Here is a 27,529-nt window from a genome sequence, read left to right as displayed (position 1 = left end):
TTCTCACAAGAATATACACATGTCTGTTAATTACTATGAAACTATATACTGTCATCATAGTTGGCGGTCTGATGTAAATTAAAGTGTTTTTCTAGGCCTTATTCTTTGCTCTGGCCATTGTGGCAGTTTCTGCTTAAGCAATTCTGTGGTTTTTACTGAAGCAATTATGTGCGTATATGCGTTTCCGTTCTAACCGGAGGGCAATGAGGTGAAACCGTATGCAAAAACCCAAACCACCAGCGCAATGCAATTCAGAAACAGGTTCTTATATAAAATGCCCAAACGCCATTAGAAACAAGGTCACTTAAAAATAATTAAATGGCCCTTTTATTACAGGATTTCTTAATAGCTTTACAGAAAAACGCTTCAGTTAAATCCCAGTAAACTTTATAAACGTCTCCCGGGAAACCTAGACTCTAGATCACTACAATATTGCCATTCATTCGAATCCAAATGTTAAGAAGATGTCTTCTGGGGGGATCAGTTGCATACATCTAGTATCTAAGGAAGCTTGATCAGTTGCTTAGAAAGGGACAAAAGCGGGGTTCAACATCTCTTCAATCTTATTAGGAGACAAACAATTTGAAACAGAAAGCTAGCAGCCTATTAAGAGCCAGCTAGGATCAGTGCTAGGGAATCCTGGGAATTGTAGTTTACTGTGGCACCAGAGCTCTCTGACAGAGAAGGGTAAAATGCCTCACAAAACTACAGTTCCCAGAAGTCCCTCGCATTGGGTCAAGGCAGTTCAGGAGCCCTCTTGCTGGACTCTTTCTGCGGTGTGTAGCACTCCCCCAAACAGGGACCTTTAAGGGGATTTTGGACTCCATCGCCCAGCATCCCTTACTATTCCCCAACATGGCTGAGGCTTCTGGGAGTTGAAGTCCAAAATCCCTTAAAGAGGACAGTTTGGGGATCACTGCATAACGGCCTCCCAACGGTCCATTGGAACATGACAGGCGTCCCTTTCCTCCAATGGGACGACGCGCAGCTTGGGTGGTGCCACCCTCTCTCCCAGCCAATCACGGCGTTTGGAACGTAGGGTTGGAACCAATGGCGGGGCGACTCCTGCCTTTCCCCGCCCCCTGTGCGCGCGAGCGAGTGTCTCCCTGCGGCTCTTGTCTTTTGTGGAGGGAGCATCCCTGAAGCAGAAGGGCCTCCTCCTCCTCCTCCTTTCCGCTGTTCCTGAGCCCTTTGCCGCCATCATCATGTCCTCTCCGTCGTCCTCCGGGGAGCAGTACGAGGAGGAAGAAGAGGAGGAGGAGGAGGAGGAGGAGGAGGAAGGCGCCTACGAGAGCCAGGCCAAGCGCCTCAAGCCCAGCTCCGCCTCCAGCGCTGCCCCCTCCGCCGCCGCCGCCGCCGCTTCTGCCGAGGAGGGCGAGATCGAGTTCGGGGCCGAGGAGGGCGAGGGGCGCCGCGAGAAGGCCGCCCTCCTCCGCCCGGGAGGCTCCGCGGGAGGAGCAGGAGGGGTAAGGCCTTCTCTCGGCCGTGGTCGGCCCTTTCCCACACAAGACACGCCAGCGCCATGCGACTCAGGGCCTCTCTGGCAATGAACAACCAGAGGCACATACATATATATATATATATATACACACACAGATACGTCTGCATTGAACAAGTCTCCAGACCATTTCAAGTCATATACATATATATATATATATAAAACCTTTTGGATCATATATATATATATACACACATACACGCACACAATGATTAGCATCCCTGACAGATGTTCCTGGTCCTGTTCTCTGGAGCAGCAGAAAACAAGCTTGCTCCCTCCTCAATATGACATCCCTTCAAGTATTTAAACAGGGCTATCATATTACCCCTTAATCTTCTCTTCTCCAGGGTAAACATCCCCAGCTCCCTAAGTCGTTCCTCATAGGACATGGTTTCCAGACCCTTCACCATTTTAGTCGCCCTCCTTTGGGCACGCTCCAGTTTCTCAATGTCCTTTTTGAATTGTGGCACCCAGAACTGGACACAATATTCCAGGTGGGGCCTGACCAAAGCCGAATACAGTGGCACTATTACTTCTCTTGATCTAGACACTATACTTTTATTGATGCAGCCTAGAATGGCATTGGCCTTTTTAGCTGCCGCATCACACTGTTCACTCATGTTCAACTTGTGGTCTACTTGGACTCCTAGGTCCCTTTCACACGTAGTTTCATTCAGCCAGGTGTCACCCATCCTATATCTGTGCATTTTATTTTTCCGCCCTAAGTGCAATACCTTACATTTCTCTGTGTTGAATTTCATTTTGTTAGCTTTGGCCCAGCTTTCTAGTCTATTCAGGTCATTTTGAATCTTGATCCTGTCCTCTGGGGTATTAGCTATTCCCCCTAATTTGGTGTCATCTGCAAATTTGATAAGTATGCTCCCAATTCTGTCATCCAGGTCATTGATAAAGATGTTGAATAGCACTGGGCCCAGGACAGAGCCCTGTGGGACCCCACTGGTCACTTCTCTCCAGGATGAAAAGGAGCCATTGTTGAGCACCCTTTGGGTTCAGCCGGTCAACCAATTACAGATCCATTTAACAGTTACTTTCCCTAGCACACATTTTACAAGCTTGTTTGCAAGAATGTCATGGGAAACCTTGTCAAAGGCCTTACTGAAATCAAGATATACTATATCCACAGCATTCCCTTCATCTACCAAGCTGGTAATTTTGTCAAAGAAAGAGATTAGATTTGTCTGGCATGACTTGTTTCTCTGAAACCCATGTTGACTTTTTGTGATTATGGCATTGCTTTCTAGATGTTCACAGACTCTCTGTTTAATGATCTGCCTCACTTGCTAGAATTACTAGAATTCATGTTTCTTAGTCGTGCTCAAAATGGATGACTGTTGGGAATTCCTCTTGGGCAGGAGGTTGAAATGTAGGACATGTCCTCAAACAGGAGAACTGTCTGACCACCCTGGATTCCTCTACTTTGTTTATACAGTTGGCCTTCCATATCCACAGATTTTTCTTATCCATAGGTTGGAATATATTCCAAAAATAATAGAAATTCCAAAAAGCAAACCTTGATTTTGCCTCAAAGCCTGATCTTAAACCTGTTGCCTTGGATGTACGTTTCCCATCAGGCTTCCTTGCGTGGGATTTGGCAGACTTAAGATGTCCGCTTTCCCTTCTGTATTATCTTCACTCCAAGGCTGCATCCACAATGCAGGAATAATCTAGTTTGACACCGCTTTAACAGCCATGTTTCAATATTATGGAGTCCTGGGAACTGTAGTTTTGTGGGACCTTTATTTATTTACTTATTTACTGTATTTCTGCCCTGCTATTCAGCCAGAAATTCTCTCAGAGTGGCTTACAGATAGTGAATCAGACATTTTCCTGCCCTCAGGCTTACAATCTAAAAAAGACATGACACATTTAGCCTTCTCTGTCAGATGGCTTTGGTGCCACAACAGATTACAAATCCCAGGATTCCATAGTATTGAGCCAAACAGTTAAAGTAGTATCAAACCAGATTATTTCTGCAGTGCAGATACAACTTTAGAAGTCAGGCATCAGCTTCCCTTCTGTATTTTCTCCGCTCCAAAGAGAATGGGGAGATTTTTAGTTCAAATTCCTCTGATTTATTTATATTTATATTTTGTTAGTTAAAAGATGCATGTAGATGAGTGTATACTGGGCATATTCCAGATGGATATGTGTGACTGTGTGTATTTTGAGACATTGTGGTAGAAGCATCCTTGAACCAGAGAAGAAAGGCCACTTCGGCAGATGCATCGTGGGCTGCAGGCAGCACGAATCCATTGCTTTAGTCAGTGCCACAGGGCTGAGGATGGGCTTCTCGCCTCCTCCAGAAAGTTTGAATGACAGGCAAATAATTTTCACTTGGCTGCCTCCTCTCATAAAGACAAGTGATTCCTTTTATCCCTGTACAGTATTGGGAAGACACTCCCCCCACCTTTTGCTCCTGAAATAAATCCAAGCTACATTGTTCTTGAATTCTCTTCGTTCCTCCCTTGCTCCTCAAAAATCCTAGCCTTTATGATGCATTGCTGTTTTACTGAATAGCATGCCTCCCATGCTCCTTTGTGTCTTGGGCTACAGAACTAGATGTGGAGTTAGTAATTTTCAGATATATCCACCAAAATCAGAGGAACAAATACTCAGGGCTGATTTAGGTTTCATTTATTTCAGTGGGTGAACTTTTGCAGAGAAATGTATAAACAAAAAAAAATGCATTTCAGATATATCAGCAGGCTTATATTGGAGTCGATGGTTCAAATAACCATTGTGGATATTGTGCATATCTTCATGCTCAAAGCAGTATAGAATGTACAATATTTCATTGCTATTACTATTACAACTGAACTTGCCAGGCGCCCTGAACAGTTCCCTTTCTGGGGTTTTGAAGTGTGTAGGCCTGTCTCAGTCGAGAAAACAGTGAGTGAGCCTGTTTCCCTGTTGTCAGATGCAGGAAGAGAACGACACCTGACCTTTCATCAGGGGAAACATTGAGGCAAAATGTATCCCTATTTTTGACCAGCAAATTCTGACACGGAACACTTCTTGGAAAATGTTCCGGAAGAAATTTTTCCATTTTATTATTTATTTATTTATTGTTTAAATGTTGGTCTGATATACCAAGTTTTCTTGAATTTAGTAAACAAGTGTATGAAAATAGTAATGTTATTCTTATGTGCTCTATAAATATGGAAAAACACGGAAACCTTGGGCTGAAGTTTAGCATGTCTGAAGAACTTTGCTGATATACATGTTCTTCCTAGGTAGTCATTGGTTAAGTTGCAGTTTCTTTTTTCATTTTCAGATGTGACCAGTGTTATACCTATTCCACTTGTTCAGTTTACCTTGTATTATGTTATTGCTAATTAATTGTATGAAATGAAGAACAATGAAACACTATTTCACTCGGTCCTCCTTCATATTATCTGAGGATTAAGAATAAAAAATTGTATTTTTCCTCATAAAAAAAAAGAACCCAGAGTCTTACAGTATCAAACCTGCCTGATAACTATGGCCTGGAACAGATGGCCCAAAAGAAGTGGCTTCCAGACGCTTTGGAGTTGTGGCGTTCAAATGACACACGCCTCCAATGTATCCTGAAGCCACTGCAATGTAATGCTCCAGTCCTTTGGACCGGAACAAAAAGGAGCCGTGACAATCCGGCTTCTGGTGCTGTGATTGGGGCCAGTGGCCACAGCCCACTTTGATGTTGGTGCAGTACTGACACGGTTTTGGCCGGAGTGGACTCTGGCCACTCTTTCATTTCTGTCTGCTCTGGCCCTATATTTGCATTATATTGTCCAACTTTGTACCAATTTAATGTTTGGGTATAGATTGCAGTCTATATTTAATTTGATATATTGAGAATCACAAAATGTAATACATGTAATGATTTCCTTTGTCAGGATGCAGGTGGCAGTCATCACAAAGTTTCTGTTTCCCCTGTTGTCCATGTCCGAGGGCTCTGTGAGTCGGTTGTGGAGGCAGACCTTGTGGAGGCACTTGAAAAATTTGGAACTATATGGTATGTTTACTATACACTAAATTTTAAATGAGTCAAAGAAAACTTTATAAGAGTTCTATGCCTGTACTGATGTTCTAAATTAAGTATAACTGAAACATTTTCAAAAGTAAAAAAAGATAATTACAGGTTGAATCTCCTGCATCTGAAATGCTTGGGATCAGAAATGTTTTGTTTTGTTTTGTTTTTGGAATATTTGCACATATAGTGGACCCTTGATATACACTGGGATTTGGTTCCAAGATCCTCTGTGGATAACAAAATCCGTGGATGCTCAAGTCCCTCTAAATATAATGACATAGCAAAATGGTGCCCCTTATAAAAAATGGAAAATCAAGTTTTGATATTTGAAATTTATACTCTTTTTGAACATTTTCAAACCGTGGATGCTTGAATCCGTGTATAAAAAATCAGTGTATAAGAAGGGCCGACTGTACATAATACAATATCTTGGTGGTGGTAGCCAAGTCTAAACATGAAATTCATTTATGTTTTGTATACACCTTATAAATATACACATAATTTTAAAAATAATTTTGTGCATGAAACAAAGTTTGTGTACACTGAACTATCAGAAAGCAAAGGTGTCACTATCTCAGCCACCCACAATTTTGTATTTTCGACTATTTTGAATTTTGGAATTTTGAAAAAGGGATACTCAATCTGTATATGCTTCTTTTCACATAGAAGCTGTGCTTCAGTATTAGATATTTATTTTATCATTTCATCCTTAGAACTTAAAAGGCAAAGGTTTTATTTAGAGAGTAATATTCTGACTTAATAATTGATACAAATGAGCTTCCTGCAACTGATTTGTTCTTTCTTTTGCATAAACTGGGAAATAAACCAGGAAGGTACAGTTAACTGTTGCTCCCCATTACCTCTCAACTGGGGAACTGTAGTTAATGGCTTCTAAAGAAAAGAGAACACGATGAAGTCATGTTTTGAAGTTGACTTTCATCTTAGCTAATCACTTCCTTATTTGAAAAATGTTAATAATAATTCCTAGTTAAAAATGTAGGGAGATGCTTACTTAGTTGCATTGTACTCTAAACAAACTGTTTTTTTATTAATGGGAAGCTATGAACATTTTGTTCATATATTTGATCAGGTAATTGCAGCCATTGTGTGAATGACACTTGTCATCCCTTTGCATGAAAAAACATGCAGGTATCTAAATGATTATGGCTGATTCCAAGTCAGACCCATGGGGACACAGATCTATTCTCTATCTAATGTTGGTTTCAAGAAAAGTTTTACATGCCTTTGTTTTTACAGTATTGAATTTATACTAACAAAAGAAGCTTAGTTTGTTAAGTCCTCATTATTTTATGAATTATTTATGATGTTGTTGTGTGCCTTAAATCACTTCCAGCTTATATGGCACCTCGAAGGAGAATCTATCACTGGGTTTTCTTGGCAAGATTTGTTCAGAGAGGATTTGATTTTGCCTTGTTTTGAGGCTGAGACTTACCCAAGATTACCCTTTGGGTTTCAAACACTGAAACTACTACATCATGCTGTCTCTCAGCATTATTTATAGCTAGGATTAATTAAATTTGTAATTAAGCTAGCTGTATCTAAAATTGTTTGAATAACATGCAGGTTATAATTACGAAGTTTAGAAATGAACTAACTTTTTTGCGTTTCCAGTAAAAATGTTTTAGAGGGATCTCCGAGTTAAATTCTATAATTAACACTTATTAATTATAGTTAGAATAGGCCCATGAAATCATTGGGAACTTGATAAATCAGCATACATGTAAATTCCATTGATTTAGTGGGTATACTTTATACTATAACAGTTGGAGTTAGCTATATAAGATCAAATTTCTGCTTTACAAATGACCTTAAATAAAAACACTCTCTCCTTAACCAGGATCCCAGTCCGGAAAACAGACCACATCGAATGTATTTACCTGTCCCTGAGGGCTAGAGACAGTCTGGGGATTCTGTTGGTCTACCGACCACCCCGTGCTCTAACAGACTCCCTGGCCGAGCTGACACAGCTGGTCTCGGAACTGGTGTTGGAGTCCCCTAGGCTTCTTGTCCTGGGGGACCTCAACATCCCTTTCGAGGCCAGTGATATTCCAACAGGTGCAGCTCGGGAGTTCATGACTACCATGACAGCCATGGGCCTGTCTCAACTAGTCTCAGGGCCAACACATTGTGCTGGTAATACTCTTGATGTGATCTTCAGTACGGACATGGAGGCTCCGTGGGTAGAGATCTCTAATGTCTCTCCCTTGTCATGGACGGATCATTTCTTGGTTGAGGCCAGAATCAAGGCTTCTACCTTTATCCCCCCTGGGGGTGGCGGACCTATTAGGATGGTCCACCCTCGAAGGCTGATGGAACCCATAAGGTTCCAAGAAGCCCTAGAGGGGTATACGACTGGTTCTGACGGCGATTCTGTTGATGCCCTAACTGACATCTGGGATACTAATCTCTCTAGGGCTATACACAGTATCGCTCCCAAGCGTCCTTTCCGGCCTGCTTCCAATAAACAACCCTGGTATACGGAAGATCTCAGGGAAAGGAAGCGGGTCGCGCAACGACTAGAGCATAAATGGCGAAGACATCAGCGCTTGTCTGACAGGACACTCCTTCGCTCTCATTTGAGAGCTTATGGAGTGGCAATACGTGCAGCGAAGAACTCTTTCTATGCTGCACGCATTGCGTCCGCAGAGTCGCGTCCAGCAGAGCTGTTCAGGGTCGTGAGGGAGCTAACTCGGCTCCCTCCCTCCCTGAGCCCTATTTTGGAGTCATCTAAAGCCTGCTGTGATGATTTTAACAACTTCTTTGCAGATAAAATCTCTCGGATAAGGGCTGATCTCGACGCCAGTATTTGTGCAGATCCTGTAGGAGAGGTGTCCGAAGCGTCCGTGGCCCCTGTTATACTGGATCACTTTGAGTTTGTTAGTACTGAGGAAGTGGACAAGATCCTTCGAAGTGTTAGGAAGACGACTTGCTCCCTTGATCCCTGTCCCTCATGGCTGACAGCTCAGGGGGGAGATGCGGTGCGACTTATGTTGCATCGCATAATTAATATATCCCTAAGTGAGGGTCAATTTCCATCTAAATTAAAATTAGCAGTGGTCAAACCCCTGCTAAAGAAGCCCTCCTTAGACCCCCTGATTTATAACAACTATCGGCCCATCTCGCTGTTGCCTTTTTTGGGGAAGGTGATCGAGAGAGCAGTCGCTTTCCAGCTTCAATCGATCTTGGATGACACCGATTTTCTGGACCCATTTCAAACCGGCTTCCGGGTGGGCTATGGAGTTGAGACTGCCATGGTCGCCTTAGTTGATGACCTCCGTCTGGGCATGGACAGGGGGAGCGTGTCCCTGTTAGTGCTCTTGGACATCTCGGCGGCCTTCGATACCATCGACCATGGTATCCTTCTGGGACGCCTGAGGGAGTTGGGAATTGGGGGCACTGCTTTGCGGTGGTTCCGTTCCTACCTCTCGGGCAGATCCCAGATGGTGGAGCTCGGGGACTGTCGCTCCGACAGGAGGGACCTGACATCTGGTGTCCCTCAGGGAGCGATTTTGTCCCCTATGCTATTTAACATCTACATGAAGCCGCTGGGAGAGATCATCCGGAGACATGGGGCGAGGTGTTATCAGTACGCTGATGACACCCAGATAGTTTTCTCTATGTCTCCGACTGATGCAGTAACTAAGGATGGCATCTCTCCTCTGAATGCCTGCCTGGAGTCGGTAATGGGCTGGATGAGGGAGAACAAACTCAGTGTGAATCCAGGGAAAACGGAAGTACTGGTGATAGGTTCCCCGGCTTCGGGTAGTGAGATCTGTCACCCGGTCCTGAACGGGGTCACGCTCCCCCTGAAGGACTCGGTGCGCAGCTTGGGTGTACTCCTTGACTCGTCGCTCCAGCTGACTTCTCAGGTGGATGCGACGGTCAGGAGTGCTTGTTATCAGCTTCGGCTGATACGCCAGCTGCGTCCCTACCTGGACCGTAAGGACCTTGAATCTGTTGTACATGCTTTGGTAACCTCTCGATTGGATTTCTGCAACGTGCTCTACATGGGGCAACCCTTGTACCAAACCCGGAAGCTGCAATTAGTGCAGAACATGGCAGCCAGATTGGTCGCTGGTAGTTCCAGGTCAGACCATATAACACCTATTCTAAAAGATCTTCACTGGCTGCCTATTCGCTTCCGAGCTCAATACAAGGTGTTGGTTTTGACCTATAAAGCCCTAAATGGCTTGGGCCCAGGGTACTTGGAGGACCGCCTCTCCCCATATAATCCGCCCCGCACACTCAGAACATCCGGGACAAACCTGTTGAAGGTCCCTAGGTCTAACCTTGTACGGACCTCTCAGAGGGCTTTTGCCATCGCTGCCCCTTCATCTTGGAATAAGCTCCCCGCAGAGCTTCGCTCCGCCGCCTCACTAGCTATCTTCAAGAAAAATCTGAAGACGTATTTATTTCGGTTGGCCTTCCCGCCTTAGTTAGACTGTTTTTTTCCTGCCCTTTTTTCCCCTTTTGACCCCGGTTTGCTGTAAATTAACTCTTCTTTTTCTCTGCCCTTGACACGCACATTTTTATTGATCTCCTGTTCCTGTTTTTGTAGTAATGTTTTTAACTTTTATATTGAATTTTTCTTCCTCTATTGTACTGTTTTTAAATTTTGTAAGCCGCCCTGATCATATCTATGGAAGGGCGGGGTAGAAATAAAATTTATTATTATTATTATTATTATTAAATTACTGATTTGTTTATTTATTTATTTATTTGGTTTTCTCTTCTACAGCTATGTCATGATGATGCCATTTAAGCGTCAGGCTTTGGTAGAATTTGAGGATATTGAAAGTGCCAAAAAGTGTGTGACATTTGCAGCAGATGAGGCCGTATACATAGCTGGGCAACAGGCATTTTTCAATTACTCTACCAGCAAACGAATTACTCGTCCAGGAAATACAGATGATCCCTCTGGAGGGAATAAAGTTCTGCTCTTGTCAATTCAGAATCCTCTATATCCTATCACAGTGGTATGTTTTATTTTTAAGTATTATTTCAAATGACTTCCCTGCATCACATTTCTTTACAGTCAGCGCAGCCTGTCACATTTGTGTTCTGTTCTGCATCTTGCACTAATAGATGTTTATGCAGTGGTACTTATATTTCAAAAAGCAATCAAAATATCATCACATATATGCACAGACTCACTTTTTTTGTTCCACAAAACAAGACAGGAGGGTGTTTTTCTATTCATATGCAGCAGCAAAAGAGTTACTTAGGCCTGTTACAGACAGGCCAAAATAAAGCTGCTTCGAGTCACTTTGGAGGTATGGTATTTCAATGATGCATGCGTCCTAAGAGTCCAAAAGCTGCACCAAAGCCACGCTCCAGTCCTAAGAATTGAGTGCAGCTTTGGTGCAGCTTCCAGACTCTTAGGACTCATGTATCATTGAAATACCATACCTCCAAAGTGACTCGAAGCAGCTTTATTTTGGCCTGTCTGTAACAGGCCTTAGTTTAGATACTAATTTGGTTCTGCTCCAGAAACTTTGATCAATGGCTTTGTCAATTGTATAGTTTTAGCAAGCCACTCAACCAGCCAATAACTTGTAGGAAGTGTACCAGCATTGAAGTGGCTTCTCTCTTAACAATACATTTTCCATTTGGGTTGTAAATGGTTTATGTTTCTCCACATAATTCAGATATTACTTCTTGCTGTGTGTTTCCTCTGCTTTTTGGTTTGAGTCTTCTCCTTTAGTTGTCCTTGCCTGGGTGAATATTGTATGATCTATGATCTTCATATAATGCTCAGTGAATGAAAATAGATTATTATCATTTTCTGAAGACTTTTGTTTAAAGAATAACTTTTAAATGTATTGAGAGGCTGATCTCTGAAAACTAGCCAAATTATCTAGAATAAACACACACACACAATAGACTAATACAGATGTATTTTCAGCCTAACTTTGATTAAATAATTTTGCTTGTTATGTTTTTGAAATTCTTCTGTGGAAACATAACCTGCTTTTATTTAAATGTTATAGAAAATTACCATTAATTTAGGTAGAATCAACAGCTTGACTTGAGAAGCAGTTTGAGATGGGCAGAGGAGCTGTAGGAAACACTCAGAGGGGTCAGGTTCTGGGGACATATCCTCTGGTCTGCAATGGATCAACCTGATCAGTTTGAAAGATAAAAAAAGTTTGAGCATATGAAGATAAACTCTGAAGTTGGGTTTTTTGTTTGCCTTGCACTGTTTCAGAATGAATATTTATGTTTATGTAACTACTTAGGGAGGCAGCTGGAGCAGTTTTGTAATGGAGATAAATATGTTTCTTGATATATGTGGAGTAATGCAAATGGTTTCTATCAGATTAGGTAGTAAATAGTGATGATATTTTAGAGAGCAAAATGTCTGATGTCTAATGTTTGAGTAATTTCCTCTTTCTTCTGTAGGATGTCTTATATACAGTATGCAACCCTGTTGGGAAAGTACAGCGTATTGTCATATTCAAGAGGAATGGAATACAAGCCATGGTTGAATATCCTTTTTATGCCCTTTTTTGGGTGATAATTTATGTCATAGGAGATTGTTTTGTTGACCATCAGGAATCCCTCAGGACCTCAGACAGTTTTCCTTTGGTTTTGTCCCTCTAATCATCCTCTCAGGCAAGCAGATTAGCCAGGACAGGGGTGCACATTTACACCCGAAACAGATGGCCAAAAGGATTGTGCTGGGACCACACCAGCCCCAATTACACTGGGACTACGACGGCCCCACAGCACTGCTTCTAAAGTGGGCCACCACCGCAGTCCCAAACCAGACCACTGGCAGGAGGCAATTTAGTCCAGTCCGTTTTGTGCTGGCTTCCAGATTGGCGCATGCTCAGCATGGCTTCCAGCCGCTTTCGGGGTTTGCATCATATAAACACCACACCCCCAACGTGGCCCAAAGCAGGTGCTTTTTGCCTGCCTGTTTCGGGCCTTAGATTCAGTGGTCACAGCAGCACAAAAGTCATCTTATAATATGGAACACATTTTTAAAAACGCTCTTGTTTAAAAGAAATAACATGAAATTAGTTGTAAAATTGTGATTCCACATTGTTTTGTCTGTCTCAGTGTATCAGAAGAGCTGTAGAACCCGGAAATTGTCATTTTCCTGTGTATGAATTAATGTGACTTTAAATGCTTCTTTGTGGCTCCATACAGACTGCCAAAATGAAGCTGCTTTGAGTCACTTTGGAGGTATGCTGTTTAAATGATGCATGCATCCTAAGAGTCCGGAAGCTGCACCAAAGCTGCACTCCAGTCCTTAAGACTGGATTGTGGATTGGCGTGGTTTCCAGACTCTTAGGACGTATGCAGCATTTAAACAGCATACCATCAAAGTGAACCGAAACAGCTTTATTTTGGCCTGTCTGTATGGGGCCTGTGATTTCAAATACAGACAGCAGTAATGCTCCAGTTGGGTTCTTCATGCTGATAAGAAGCCTCTTGGTAAATCTTGATATAACCTGCTCATTCATGCTCCCATACACACACAGCATATGGCCTGTAGCACCTCAGTCTCTGTTTCAGAGAGCTAGGAATCTCTTCAGAAGTTTAAACTAGTGCTTAGTGGAGTGGAAAGAGGAGATGATCCTTCTGCAGAAGTTGCATGTGAGGGTGCAGAGAAGGAAAAACTGTTTCCAAAATCTGTCAGCTGGCCTCTTCCATCAGCACAGGGGCCGGTGGGAGCCTAGGCATCATGTTACTATCTAAGCAAGTCTTACTTGTAATTGTTTAGTTTATTGTTGTAGGAAGATGAAAAAGTTGGTTTAAAGAAAAATCCTTAACCTGACTTACATTTGAATCGGTTCTTTGTGCCCAGAAGGCAAAAGCAGCACTCAATGGAGCAGATATATATGCAGGGTGCTGTACATTAAAAATTGAATATGCAAGGGTAATGATCATACCTTCTTAAGTTTCTATATCCTCTAAAAGACATACACTGAATAAGACTTGCCATTTGTTTGTATCTTAACAGCCAACACGACTTAATGTCATTCGAAATGACAATGATAGTTGGGACTATACAAAACCCTATCTGGGGAGACGAGGTAAGTATTTCGGTAATAGTTCTAAATCTGTGTGTGCTTATGTATACCAGCAGTTAGTTTGCCTAATGCATTAGTCATTTCAAGCCAAGCATTGCTGGTGAAGCTCTGTTGTAAAAGGCATCTTGTAATCCTGGAAAAGAATTAACTCTCAACATTAGTGCCCCCTGCTGGTTACATTGAGCTATTTAGTTCATCAAGGAGCCCATACATGCAAGCATGTTTGCAGTACAAGGACTTGCATTTCTCCAAGCAGCTCTCCCTCTTTGGAGGAGAGGACACTGATGCAGATTATTCCTTACAAACTACAAACTTGCACACTGCTTCTCCATGGAAAGGATTTCCCCCATATGTTGGACAAGGCATTAAGAAGGATAGAGGACTCCAGCAGGCTGACTCTACACCTCATCATGCACTACATCGGCATCATCAGAAAGCCCTCTGAAAAATCTCAGACTTGCAACTCACCTTGACTGCATACTACATGCACCACCACCACAAGCATATCAAGGAGGACACTTACCATACTTCTGGTTTGCATGGTATGAATACAATGGTAGACTGTACCCATTCTAATCCAGTTTATATGTATTTGTTTCCAATCTTATGTCCCTATAAAAATCACAGTTGTAGAATGAAACTGCATGAAATGGAAGATCCAGACTTTTGTTTCTTTCCTGTTAATTGTGATAATTTTCTTTTTTGTATTTAAGAGAAAATTGGAAGGATTAATTGGTGTTCAGCAGCATCCTGCCAGATAATTCCTATCAGGCATCATTATTTAATGGAAGCTGTAATTTACCTAAGCATTTTAACTTCAATGCTTAGTTGGAATATGGTTTTCAACAGTAAAACAACTGCATGATTTTTTTTAAAGTTGATATGTAGTCTACTTCTGTAAATGTTCTTTGTAACGAAATGACTTGTATATAATTTGGTGTAATGTACTTTTTGAAAATCTAGGCATTTATAACATGGAGTTGAGAACTTATCTTATCAAGGTAGAGTATCCTCTAAATTTTGAACACGAAAATGAAGGTTTCAACTCACCTTTTAACTTGCTGAAAAGTTGTTGTTGTTTTAATTGGTGGTGTTGTAGCTTGTAAAAATGTACATTTAAAATGTAGGCCATAGACATACACAATTAAGAATTTGTAAAAGGTTAATAAGGGGGCTGCACTATTGGTTAGCAGACTGTCAAACCTCAATATTTCTGTTAAAAACCTTTTTTTTGGGGGGGGTCAGACTGTCTTATAACTTAACTGCTTGTGGTATTGAATTTAAGTGGATGCCTATTCAATCAAATTGGTAAAAATTATGAACAGTTTTTGTCACAGTAGATGAAACCATGGGAAATGAGAATTCTTTCCTTAGGGCATGGCTATTTTTGACTGTTATTTGAACAGCAAATCTCTGCCGTACTGCAAGATGCTTTTTAATGTCCTTTCAATAGAAGTGCAGCCTAAATGGGTTTTCCAGATAGCATTGAGACACTTTGAAAAACACCTTTAAAATTCCCTTGGATAGCTGTAGCTCTTTAGATGTGGTCCTAGACATGAAGTATAGGAGGAAAGAGAGCTGAATAAACCCTTTTAAAAATATTATTATTTATTATATAAATAAAATTCCCTGAGTGAGAAGTAATAAATAGGAACACAGATACTGTCTTGTGGAAATAGGATCGTATACCTTTGGGAAGCTGAGAGAATAATTGAGTCATTAGCAGCTGCAGTTTCAATGAAGCAATGGAAAGCACGCTTTTGACATTTCCTTTTTATGTTGTGAGCTGCATGGTAATTGACAGGGTGGGCAGTTTCTTCATCTTGGAGGATACAGTAAAGAATTAATACTCCCTAAGGTTCTTGGCATCCCAATCCGCTAACACAGTTGGCCTACACAAAAGTGTCCCTGTAAAAGGCTGCTTTACATGCATTCTTCAAACCATTCCATCCTTAAGTTTCTGCTAATGTAGTCCTCTTCCTAACTAACCTGTAAGATTTTTGGTATCAGCTCAGATGTTCTCTGTAAAAGATTTTGGGCTTGTCCAGACAGAAAAGTATATTCAAAAGTAGCTCTTACTTGAATGTCAATTAATTTGAAAATGCAGTTTTAACATTTTGACTGTGTTAATAAATGCAGTTATTTATATTTGCATTTGGGCCCTTTCTACTGTGGCAGCAGTTCTTCTTTGCTCCTGCGGCATTCAGCATCTGGATGCTGCACTGCCGGAGCACGCAATGCTGCCTACCATCTGGGCAGGCGGGCGGCATGATGCAGGCTTGGTGGGCGGCAACAGGGCATGCGTCATCTAAACACCATGCCACCCCCCAAGCCAGCACTTATTGCTGGTCTGTTTCGGCCCCTAGTTTGATGCCATTTTAATTGCCATGGCTCAATGTGTGGAATTCTGGGATTTGTAGTTTTGTGAGATATTTAGCTTTCTCTGTCAAACAATTCTGGTGCCATAACAAAATACAAATCCCAGGATTCCAGTGAATGGAGCCATGATAGTTGAAGCATTGTCAAACTGCATTACTTCTGCAGTGTGGCAGCAGCCTTAGAGTAGTTATTTAACCTCATAATTGCAAGGTATGTTAAGCTGAGTGTATAATTGTTCTCAAGGGAATGAATTTGAACTCTGTAACTGGGCAGGTTGAACCTGATTTTTACAGTCCTAGATCTAAATACAGAGCCACTGTGTTAGTTCATATAAATTGAGAAATTAATGTAAATGCACTGGCTTTTATCTGCTTCTGTACAGAAATCTGTACATGTTCCATTGTAAAATATCCATATTGCAGCTATTGTTGAATGTTGTAGTTGCAATTACAGGTGGGTTTTTTTGTTTTGTTTTGTTTTGTTTTTTTGTAATGATTACTCACAAATTGGTATCAATGCAACCACATGTGTTAGTACGCCTGCAGACTATATTTCTTTACATTTACATTTCTTTTCCTACATAAAATATTTCACATGCATATCACAAAAGCAGCAGCGTCTTCATTTGTCTCTTAATGTAGGACTCCCTTTTTCATACTGATAGAGTTTGCTCATCACATTCTGGCTTGATTGCTCCTCTTTACAACTGAACAGACTATGTAGCAGGTGCACTAACTTGTCTCCTGCCACAAGCCAGAGTTATAGGCCACAGTTTTGTCTCAGCTTATTATTTTGGATTGTTGTGGAGAGGAGACAAGCCAGAGCTCGTGGTTTGCATGGCACACTAAACCAGAAGTGGACAATCTCCAAGATATAGGCTCCCCTCAAACAGTCTTGTACAATTACTTTCCTAGACACACAGTTTACTTTAAGCTTCACATTGCATACTCCCCCCTTTTAAAGTGAAATATGGAGGAGAGGTTAAGCCAATAGTGGACTTCAACCATTTAGTGCAACCTGTAGTTGATCTGAGTCAGGCATAATTGGTTCCTAGACATTTTTAAATTGTCATCCACTGTGCTAGAACAAACATTGAAGAAAGGTTCAAGTTCTGTTGCTGCTCCCATTTGCAGAAGGAGCCAAATGGAAGCAATAGAACAGTATGCATCAGCACTATTACATAGGTATATCAAAAGATAAATGTGTTCTTCAAATTATTGTCCAGGGCAATAATTTATTTTCTGTAAAATTCTCACAGGATTGTCCTCCAATGTTATTGAAGAAGATGCTGTTTGTTGTTTAATAAGAAAGAGAATGATAGTTGAATCAAACTGTTTGATTGAAAACATCAATATAACTGTTTCTCTTCCTGTTTTGTAGTATATTGATGCTGGGCACAGCAAAATGCAAAACAAAACAGTTCAAAATAAATCAACAATAAAGGGAATTAATTTCCAGTCACAGTTTGTTTAACATTCCAATGCCTGAACCCTCTTGGTAGTTCCAGCTGGAGTAGACCCATTGAATCAGTTACAAATTGGTGTCAGTGCATAGGTAAATCCCATTGATTGAGTTGGTCTCTTTTAGCTGGAATTAACCAGAGGATTCAGGCCCAATAGTGTTTAAAACATGTTTTATTTTTGTACTTGTCCATTGATACATTTTGTCATTAAATTGATAAGCCACATTAGTCTCCTCAGTACATCAGTCATGAGTATGGAATCTATCTTGAATTCCATTATTTAAAGTATTACATTTTTCACTGTTATTCTTTTTGCAGGACAGCAGTGTCAAGTTCTTAAAAACATAGCCTTTAATCATGGTCGTTAAAATATCTTGGGGTCTACAGTCAGTCTAGTATTTAAGACTTACTAACAAGGCTGTCTTTATTCCACAGATGTTGGACACTTAGTTAGAAGTAAATTGTACTGAAATCAGCAAATGTTTCTGAAAAATGAGTTAAGATCAGGATGCTAAAAAGTCCCCCTCTTCACATCATTCCCTTCAATCAGATGGTTATAAGAAGACATGTATAATTTCTTTAGTTTGGACAGTTGCCTTAACATACTTTCAGATTTTAAAAGCAAAATTTTAAATTTTGTTATCAAAGATTTGCTATCTCAAATTAGTGTTTTTAGCAAGCTGGAAATTTCTCATTTCTCATTGTTTGGCAGTCAGCTGATGTATTGGCATTTCACATTGCCTCATGAAAGCAACCAGTGAAGGCTTAAGCTAACTGCTGTTTATCAGGAGAATTGCAGTAAGCATAAGAGTGTTGTAACTAATCAGTCTTGATTGGTCACTGTTTTCATCCAGTAGTGTTGACCCCTTGGTTAACTTTACATGTATAAAATGCAGTTTGCTGAAAGAACTTTTTATTGTTAAAAATGAAACCATAATTGCAATTATAATATAGACTGTATTGCCTGAATAGTGTAGCAATGTATAATGTTTTCACCATTCCTGCTATCAATAGTTGGTGTGATAATGTATGTACATAAATATGGTGCTCCCTATTGACTTATTATGAAACATGTAATACAGGTTGTTGTTGGATTATGCTGAAACTTCTTGAAAGAAGCCCACTTTGAAAATGTGTTGCTGTTGAAGCTAATAGTTTGATTCAGGTACTGTCCTTTGAAAGTACTGCATTTACAGCTTGTTTTTATGAGAGTTATAGGTAATGCCTGCTTTACAGTATTGTCTGTAGTATTGTCTGGTGTTAAGAAAACTGTCCATTTTTCTTAGGTTTACAATGTCACATCTTTTCACGTGCAGTATTTCTATGCCAGCAATAATGATGGTATCCTACAATAATGATGATATCCTACAGTTATATGTTTGTCTAAATGGCCATCTTAACATTACCAAAATTAATATCTTAAAATAACTTTGAAGTATCTTTTGGTGACTGTGGGAAACATGATAACTAGACTGGGTAAGACCTTTGGTCTGTCTAAGTGGGGCTGCTGTCATTGCCTTAATGGAATATGTGCTGCTGTTTTTCCTTACTGATAAAATTGCATTATCGTTGTGAGGAGTTGCTTCTTGTTGTCTTGTTTTATGTTTAATACTGTTTTCCCTCCTTTAGACAGAGGGAAAGGCCGTCAGAGACAAGCTATTCTGGGAGAGCATCCCTCATCATTTAGGCATGATGGTTATGGTGAGTTATATGGCTTCTAGTTGTGTAACTAAAGAAAGTAATCCAAGTCTCTGTAGGCTGTGCTGAAAGCATAGTCACCAAAGTTGATGGTCACAGAGGGTGCATTTACACTGCAGAAACAATGCAGTTTGACACTCCTTGAAGTGCTGTAGCTCCATCCTATGAAATTCTGGGATTTGTATTTTTACAAGGTCTTTAGCCTTTTCTGCCAAAGACTGCTGGTGTCTCACACAACTACAAATCCCAGGATTCTGTAGGATGCAGCCTTGGCACGATGATAATAATAATAATAATTTATTTATATTCCACTTTTCACCGAAGAATCAAAGCGGATTACAACAGTATAAAAATAAAACACCGTACAGTTAAAAATTCCAGTTAAAAAGAACAATTCCATATCCCACCCACCCCCAAGCATTAAAAAAAATTAATCAAAACCTTAAAAAGAGATTAAGCAACAAGAAATAGTAAAACTTTCCAATACGAATTCACTAAAATTGTGGGTAGATTTGGGTGAAAAAGTGTCTCCATCAGGGGGGTCTGGGGTGGACAGGACCGATGATACCAGTAAAGGGAGGTTAGTCTAGCAAGGTTAATCTGGAAAGGCCTGCTGGAAGAGATCCTGTCAGAAGAACTGCATTATTTCTCCCGTGTGGATGCACCCAAAATGTATAATGAGTCAGGGCTATCTAGTCTAGCATTCTGGCCAGCCAAATGCATATGTAAACTCTGCATGAAAGCAATAGCATGGTCATTCATGTTTCCCAGCAACTGGTATTAAGAAGTATATGTTTACGATACTAGGCCTAATACACAGCCATCTTTGTTCAGAACCATTGATGGCTTTGTTATCCAACAAATCTTGTCTCTGTTTCCTCCTTTCATAATTTCTAGATTTTCTTCCAGTTTAATTTGCAATGACATGTCATACATTTGGTCCTTCTCATCCATGGGGTTTCAGTGCTAGGGGCCTCCTACAGTTGGGAAAAGGCATGGGAACTCAAGCCTGTATTAGTCAATGGGCAGCAACATGCACAAGCTCACATTAGTGCGCCCACAAGCGTGCACTGCCATAAGCTAATATGGGGTGGGGTGATTTTTGGGAGCTCAGGGCCATGGGTGGCTAGCCTGCCAATACTGCAGGCCCACTGTACTATTCAAACACCAGTTCCTGCTTTTTTTCCATTTACTTTCTGAAGCAGCGTGCTCCACTCAGTTGCATTGCAGGGCTGGTTCTGGTTCTGATCAGAGGGTCTACTGAGTGTCCTGCCTTTCAATTTGAACCTAAGGGGGTTAAGGTGGGTATAGGTTTTATGTGTTGTCTCAGTTAAGAATTTTTCAGTCCCTCCCCCCTTTCTTATTTCCAAAAATGGAGATTCAGACTTGTAGAACCACACTTAGGCCATTGTCCAGCATATCTGTTAAACTAATTGAAATCAATAGCTTGTTCTTAAGTCTGATGGTTTGTGATAGTTGATTTTTCCAAGTTCTCCAGCTCTTTAGGGACCTGAGGGTGGGAAGAAGAATGAGCATTTTATTTTGGTTTGTCCTCGTCTGGATAGAGGTTTGTGTGTTAGCTGATATTAAATTTTCGTAGTCTATTGTAGCAGAACTCTAACAGCAAAGATATTTTAGTAGCTGGCATGCTATGGTTTTCTTGTATTAGCTCTTGGAGAGAAGTGATCAGGTTCTCCCCAAGAGTCAATAAAATAAATACAAATCAAATGTTTTTCAAATGTGTTCTGGCTGTTGCTGCCAACTACAGTGTTCTTAGAAATCATCTCTATAATAAGATACAAAAATTATAGAAATTGTTACATTCTTTTAATGGTTTCATTAGTTGATACTAATTATGATGCTAGTTCCTTTTAATATCCTCTGACATGAAGTTGTTGAATAAAACATGTTGCTCTGGTTGGGAAAACACAAATTGGTAACCTTTGAAAACTTGGTATTGTAAATCAAGTATATTAAGCTGTTCAAATGAAATTAACTGAGGAGTACTTTGTCTTTAGGATCCCATGGCCCTCTGTTACCATTACCAAGCCGATATCGAATGGCATCTCGAGATACTCCAGAGCTTGTTGCTTACCCACTTCCACAGGCCTCCTCCTCTTACATGCATGGGGGGAACCCCTCAGGGTCTGTTGTCATGGTTAGTGGATTGCACCAACAAAAGATGAACTGCTCAAGAGTTTTCAACTTGTTCTGCTTGTATGGAAATATTGAAAAGGTAAAAACAAAAGAACAACAGCTAGGCAATATAACATTAAAAGTTACTTAAAAGCAAAGCAATGGCCAATATTTTCCAATTAAAACTGCACATTCTTATTCTTCAAATTATATTGCCTCTCTCCTTAAAATATTACAGGTGAAGTTTATGAAGACTATTCCAGGCACAGCATTAGTGGAAATGGGTGACGAATACGCTGTTGAAAGAGCAGTCACACATCTTAATAACGTCAAATTATTTGGGAAAAGGCTTAATGTTTGGTATGTGTACACTCTATCTTTCGTTTTAACACTGATTCTGTAACATCTAATATGCAAAAATTGTAATGCACTATAGCAAGGCTACTGACTAAAGTTATGTTGGAAGAATACTGTCTGCATGCACAAAGAGAGTTTTAAAATTTTACTTAATGTAAAATGTTAAATATTTTATATATCTTCTCAAATACCTAGACTAATGAATAATTAACTCCAGGAATTTCATAGATGACATATAAGTTGTGAGTTCAACTTTTGTTACATATGTTGTTTTGGGAATTTTTTAAAATATCCTTTTCATTTTTTACTGGAAAGTTTTTCTTCAATGTGTACTCTTCAATTGTAGTGTGTCCAAACAGCATTCAGTTGTTCCTAGTCAGATATTTGAACTGGAGGATGGAACAAGCAGCTACAAAGACTTTGCAATGAGCAAGAATAATCGGTTTACTAGTGCTGGTCAAGCATCCAAAAATATAATCCAGCCACCTTCTTGTGTATTGCATTACTATAATGTTCCACTGTGTGTGACTGAAGAGACCTTTGTAAAGGTAAGAATGAAAGCTGCTCATTCTCAGTTTTTGAAGTGTAAACTATGTGTCAGTTATAAAATCTGTACTAATATTATTAAAATAGATTTCCGGCACTTTTAAAATATCAATCATCATTGTCGTCGTCGTCATCATATGTATCCTGCTCTTTTCCCAGAACTGGGACTCATATTTAGAAACTTTATTCTGAAGTGAGTCCTATTAAGCTCAGTGAGACTTATCTTTTAGTAAGGATGTTTAAAGTTTCGTGGTTGGGGGCTGTGCCTTTGCAGAAAGCTAAGCAATTATACTATGAACAGAACTCAATGTTTCACTGTCTTAAGTAGAGGGTATGCTAGTTTTCATGATTGGATGAACAATGAGAGGTCTTTGTAAATTGGTATGTCAGCATTCCAGGCTGTGAAGCACCATGTTTTTTCATAAGAACATTTAAAGAGCAGTTTTAATCTTATAAATTATGGAGTTCCTGTTTATGTCTTAAAAATTGTGTGATCAAAAAGTTCTCTTGTCATTCTGTTTCTATAGTCTACTGTTTGAATTTTTTCTAAGAGTCCTTCTTGCTTTCTTCCGTAGCCTATTTTGTGCCTTAAGATAGTTTCTCATTTATGGCAACCCTAAGCTGACACTATCATGGAATTTTCTTGGCAAGATTTGCTCAGAGGGAGATTAGCCACTGTCTTCCTCTGAGGCTACTGAGAGTGTGTGATTTCTCCACGGTCACCCTCCAGACTTCCATGACTGAGCAGGGATTCAAACCATGGTCTCAAGAGTTGTAGTCCACTGTTCAAAGGACTACTCCACACTGGCTCTTTCAGTTGCTTGAGTTGTGCATCACCTACACACTGATACAGAAATCACAGTCTATATTGCTGTCACATATGAGCGGTGGTTCAGATGCTGTACTGTGTCTGCATAAAATAAGGATTAATGTATTAAGACATACAGTACTGGCTGTTCTTAGTTAGAAAAGGAAGTGACCATAGATGTCCTGTGTTACTATATAACAAGCACCATCTTTTAGCTTCCAGATCTTGGATGTATCTAAGAGTTTGAATTGCTTGAAAGTTCAAATCAAGCTCAAGCAGGAATAAAGTGTTTTCTCAGCAAGAGCTAATTCTGACAAACTTAAGTTGTTTTCTAGTGATTCAATGACTTGTCAGTGTGATAGTAAGAGTTTCTGCAATACAGTATAAGTTGAGACAAATTGATGGCTTTGCTTACTTGCAACAAGCAGGCTGCCTCTTGCTCTGCTGTGTATCCAGTACTGAAATCAACAAACTGAGTATATGCTATCTTAATTTGGAGAAAATCTGGTGTTTACTGGCACATACACTAGTATTACTGTGAAATCTTCTAAGACTGGATACTATTTATTTAATGACCCTGTTCTCCATTGATCATTTTTCCAGCTGTGTGATGATCATGAAGTACTGCCTTTTATCAAATACAAAGTATTTGATCCAAAACGTAAGTAAATATTTTGCCTTTTTAACTCCCACATACCCCACAACTACTACGATAGAACCTACTATAGTAGAACCTACTATAAAAGTGACAAAATATTTAAACTTTTTTTCTGACAGCTTCAGCCAAAACACTATCCGGTCTGTTGGAGTGGGAATGCAAGACAGATGCAGTAGAAGCCCTTACAGTACTTAATCACTACCAGATAAGAGTCCCTAGTAAGTCATCAAACTGAATGTTATCTGTATATATTTTTTTCTTTATTTCTTAGCCATTGGATAAATCTAGGGCTAGGAAGTAATACTTGTACGATAGAAGAATGTAGTGAGATGTACTTGTCAATGTAAACTTTGTGCTGGAGATAGTTATTTCTCTTACAGCAACAGCTGTCCTGTTTTTTTCCATTGCTGTCAAAGGGCTTTTCCAGACAGTTGAGCAAAGCATACATTTGAAAAAATAAGATGGTTTCAACACCAAGTCTGACTGCACAGTGTTCCTGCAATTCTTTAGAATATTTAGGATGATAGTTAATACCTAAATTTGAAGGAAAGACAAATAACTAAAGGATTTCCTTCACTGGGAAAGGCTGCATTCCCATTTCTATGAAGTGGTTTTTTGGGAAACCTGTGACCTAGTGACCATAGATTGAGACTTACCCACTCCGTTCCAGTGTAATTGTGCAAATTGAAAGACTAGACAGGTTTTGAAATGAAGGAGAGAGGGATTCCCAGTAAAAAAAATGTGGATCTTCTGGAGTCAGACAAAGGTACATAATCATAGGAGAAACAGGAAAAGAGACTTGGACATTTGTGTATCATTTTGTCTTTGGCAAAGAGTTTTGACTGTTGTCATACAATGAAATGTAATGACTTCTAAAAATGTCTTCAGTTGTAAACAGACACAGCTCTAAATACTCATGATTCACATTTTCTTTTTTCTGCTATCACTGTATCCTACTTGCATATAATATGTGAGGATTCCTTTGCTCTAGCAAATAGCAGTGACCATAGTCCATCTCCATTTAAAAAAAAAAAAAACAGTGGTGAGGATCATACAGCCATTCATATTCTGTGGGATTGCAAGTCTAAGCTAACACAGACCAGTGATGGTGAACCTTTTAGGGACCAAGTGCCCAAACTCAAAGGTATTCCGGAGCGTCCTGGAGGGGGACTTCTGGGGATAGGAATTCCGCCCCTCTGGGGGCAGGACTTCCAGGGATGGAACTTCCCCAGAGACAGCCATAGGCCTGGGGCAGGGGGGAGAGGAGGAATAGGCATGCACCCGTTCTTCCTCTTCCGCCCCACCCTTCCAGGCCTTCAGCTGCATCTCCAGAGATATCTGAAGGCCTGGGAAGATGGGGGGGGGGGGAGAGGAGGAACAGACACATAACCATATTCTATGCAATGGTCAAAAGAACAATGAATGCACTCTACCTGGAGAGGAACAGTTTTGTACCAAGCATGAAAATAAAGCAGGTTAAATGTTGCAGTAGTATGATATTTCTCTAATAGACATTCAGCCCTAAGGAAAGCCATTTGTACACCGTGTGCCCTGTAAAGCTAATGAAACTATTGTTTGCCTATATAACTCAGATGGCTCTGCTTCCAATAAAAAATTCTTTATTGGACAGCAATAATGATATTACTGCGGTCCCATAAGTAGAGCCTAGTGTAGTATCTTGTATAACTGCAGTAAAACAATTGGTAAAAGAAATGCCATTTCTAAACCTAGCCGGCTGGTATAAGGAACAAAACTATCCCATGACATTGATTCTAACTGCTGGATTTTCTTTTATATTTTACAGATGGCTCTAACCCGTATACCTTGAAACTTTGTTTCTCTACTTCTTCCCATTTGTAGAGCAGATGGACAGCATGTTAGGAGTTCCTTCCATCTTGATTTCCAAATTGTATATGTCATTCACAGGATTTAAACTACTTGATTAGTTTCCTTTGCTCAATCTAACCTGTTCATTTTGTTATATAATAAATGAATGTGTTTAAACACCATTTTTTTCTTTTGCCTCCAGAAAGTAGGTGTCTCAAGTCTATTATGTAGAACTTATTAACTTGTGTAACTGTTACCTACAGGTGCTTGAATTGCCCTGTGGGTAGCATGTGCAAATGAAATTGTATACAGTTTCATACCTTAAACCACAGCTTTCATATGATGGTGAAATGTGCACTACCATTTGCAATTGATATTTTCCACGTAGGCTTCAGTGGCAAACAGGATTATTATACTGGAATATAAAGTGTACAATTCTTAGTTACTGCTCTTTATTGAATTGTATTTGTGCAACAGTTCTAAAAACAGGTGTATTTAGAAAATCTTGTCAAATTACAACACTTAGGTAATGGTATATGACTTTTTAAAAGAAGAAGAAAAGTTAACACCTTTTTTCCAGAATGTCTAGTCTAGAAACTACTGGTAAACATAATAAACCCTCAAGACATATGACTCCGTTCTCATTTATTTCATGTTAATGATCTTTGTGATGTAGCATGAGGATCTTCCATACGTTTAGACTCTTATTGGACAGTTATTCACCTACTGCTCATACTATCGCAAAATGAAACAAAACTGTTAATTGGCTGGAAGTCCACTTATGGTTTTGAACAATGCTATTTTTAAAAGGTTAAGCTGCAGGATAGCTGCAGCCTATTTAAAATATGAAATGGTGTTCCTGGAGGCTTTACGTCGGGTTGGGGAAAGGGTGGCCCCCATTTTGCAAATCAGAAGACACCCAAAACCTTGTGATAGTTCCAATTTTTTTCAGACAAAATCTCCCCCTCCCTACCAAATACCTAAACTGTCACAAAAGCAAAGTGGTCAGAGGTACCTTTGTTCCCCAAGCTCTAGAAAAAAGGGGAAAAAATCAGGTTTTTGGGGTAAAAGAACCCCCCAGAAACCATGCTGCAGTCCATAAAGGGAGAATGACTCCCACCTCCTTGTGCAGTTGCTTTAAAGGAGAGGCAATTGACTAGTGTATCTATTTTGTTTTGTTTCATTTTTGGTCATTTGGCCAGAAGGTTGTTAAGGTCTGGAGGCGCTAGGGCACAAAAAGAGCCAGGGGGCTATTGATATATATGGTCCTAGGATTGCATTTGGCTGTAGATATTCTAGAAGATCTTCCAAGTGGGTTATTGCTGGGATTTTTTTAAAAAGTGTATTCAGTAGATGCTGTGCAAAGCTACCACAAGAGGGTGGCCTGTAGCCACAGTATTTCCATAGATTTTGATCTGTGACTTATACTCTATGATACTATTAAGAAAGTAGTATGCCCATATCCAAATATTTCCTGTCATCAGAAGGAAGATGTAAGCATCAGATCCTTTTTCCCACCTTTAATGATACACAAACAAATATGAATGACAAACTATACAAATATTTGAGGGGAAAAACACTTTACTCACAGAGAAAAATGTATATCTCAACAAAAATGTGTTCTAAGCATGCATTAGGAAGCATGCATACCAAAATAGGCACAAATGATTGGGTGGCATATAAATAAATCCTATTATTATTATTTATGTATTGGGCAGATCTCCATCTGATGACAGAATTTGGGACTGTACAGTGAGGCTGATGTGCTTCTAAGGACTGCAATTGAAATAGCACTTCATTGTTATTTCATATTCTCAGGATGAACCATGGTTGAGTCCTAGCATCAAATCAATCCCTTCAGTTTGTGCTGTTTTGCTCTGAAACAAGCTGTAACAGCCTGAGAGAGATTAGACTTTCCATGGCCTCTTTCCCCATTCTCTCTGATTCGTAATTTGCTGTGACAGAGGAAAGTAAACCACATAAATGCACATGGCATTTGTTAAGTATATTTGTAAAAATGCATCAAACTATCTGGATTAGTGTGGCTGAGATGTAGCAAACCCC

General features: G+C 40.0%; 1 protein-coding gene across 1 annotated transcript; it reads left to right on the top strand.

Annotated features, from left to right (window-relative positions):
- Positions 1 to 1,113: 1,113 nt before the first annotated feature.
- Positions 1,114 to 26,105, top strand: LOC149310470 (heterogeneous nuclear ribonucleoprotein L-like). Its single transcript, XM_089529001.1, has 13 exons — positions 1,114 to 1,466; positions 5,395 to 5,513; positions 10,291 to 10,528; positions 11,955 to 12,042; positions 13,346 to 13,440; positions 13,525 to 13,597; positions 19,065 to 19,136; positions 21,152 to 21,369; positions 21,508 to 21,629; positions 21,973 to 22,174; positions 23,584 to 23,641; positions 23,758 to 23,856; positions 25,443 to 26,105. Exons 1-13 carry the CDS (start codon positions 1,206 to 1,208, stop codon positions 25,496 to 25,498), a joined length of 1,701 nt encoding a protein of 566 aa, XP_089385127.1. The 5' UTR covers positions 1,114 to 1,205; the 3' UTR covers positions 25,499 to 26,105.
- The last annotated feature ends 1,424 nt before the right edge of the window (positions 26,106 to 27,529 follow it).

Source organism: Sceloporus occidentalis, unplaced genomic scaffold (genome assembly GCF_023333645.1).
Source record: "Sceloporus occidentalis isolate IW3139 unplaced genomic scaffold, rSceOcc1.0.p SCAF_6, whole genome shotgun sequence".
Taxonomy (NCBI): Eukaryota; Metazoa; Chordata; class Lepidosauria; order Squamata; family Phrynosomatidae; genus Sceloporus; species Sceloporus occidentalis.
This window is presented reverse-complemented; position numbering and strand designations above follow the sequence as displayed.

Bases quoted from the DNA above. Each gene is read 5' to 3' on its own strand.
- LOC149310470 (XM_089529001.1), top strand. From the start codon at position 1,206: ATGTCCTCTCCGTCGTCCTCCGGGGAGCAGTACGAGGAGGAAGAAGAG. The intron at 21,370-21,507 runs GTAAAAACAAAA...AAAATATTACAG, and splicing joins TGTATGGAAATATTGAAAAG to GTGAAGTTTATGAAGACTAT. The intron at 23,857-25,442 runs GTAAGTCATCAA...TATATTTTACAG, and splicing joins CTACCAGATAAGAGTCCCTA to ATGGCTCTAACCCGTATACC.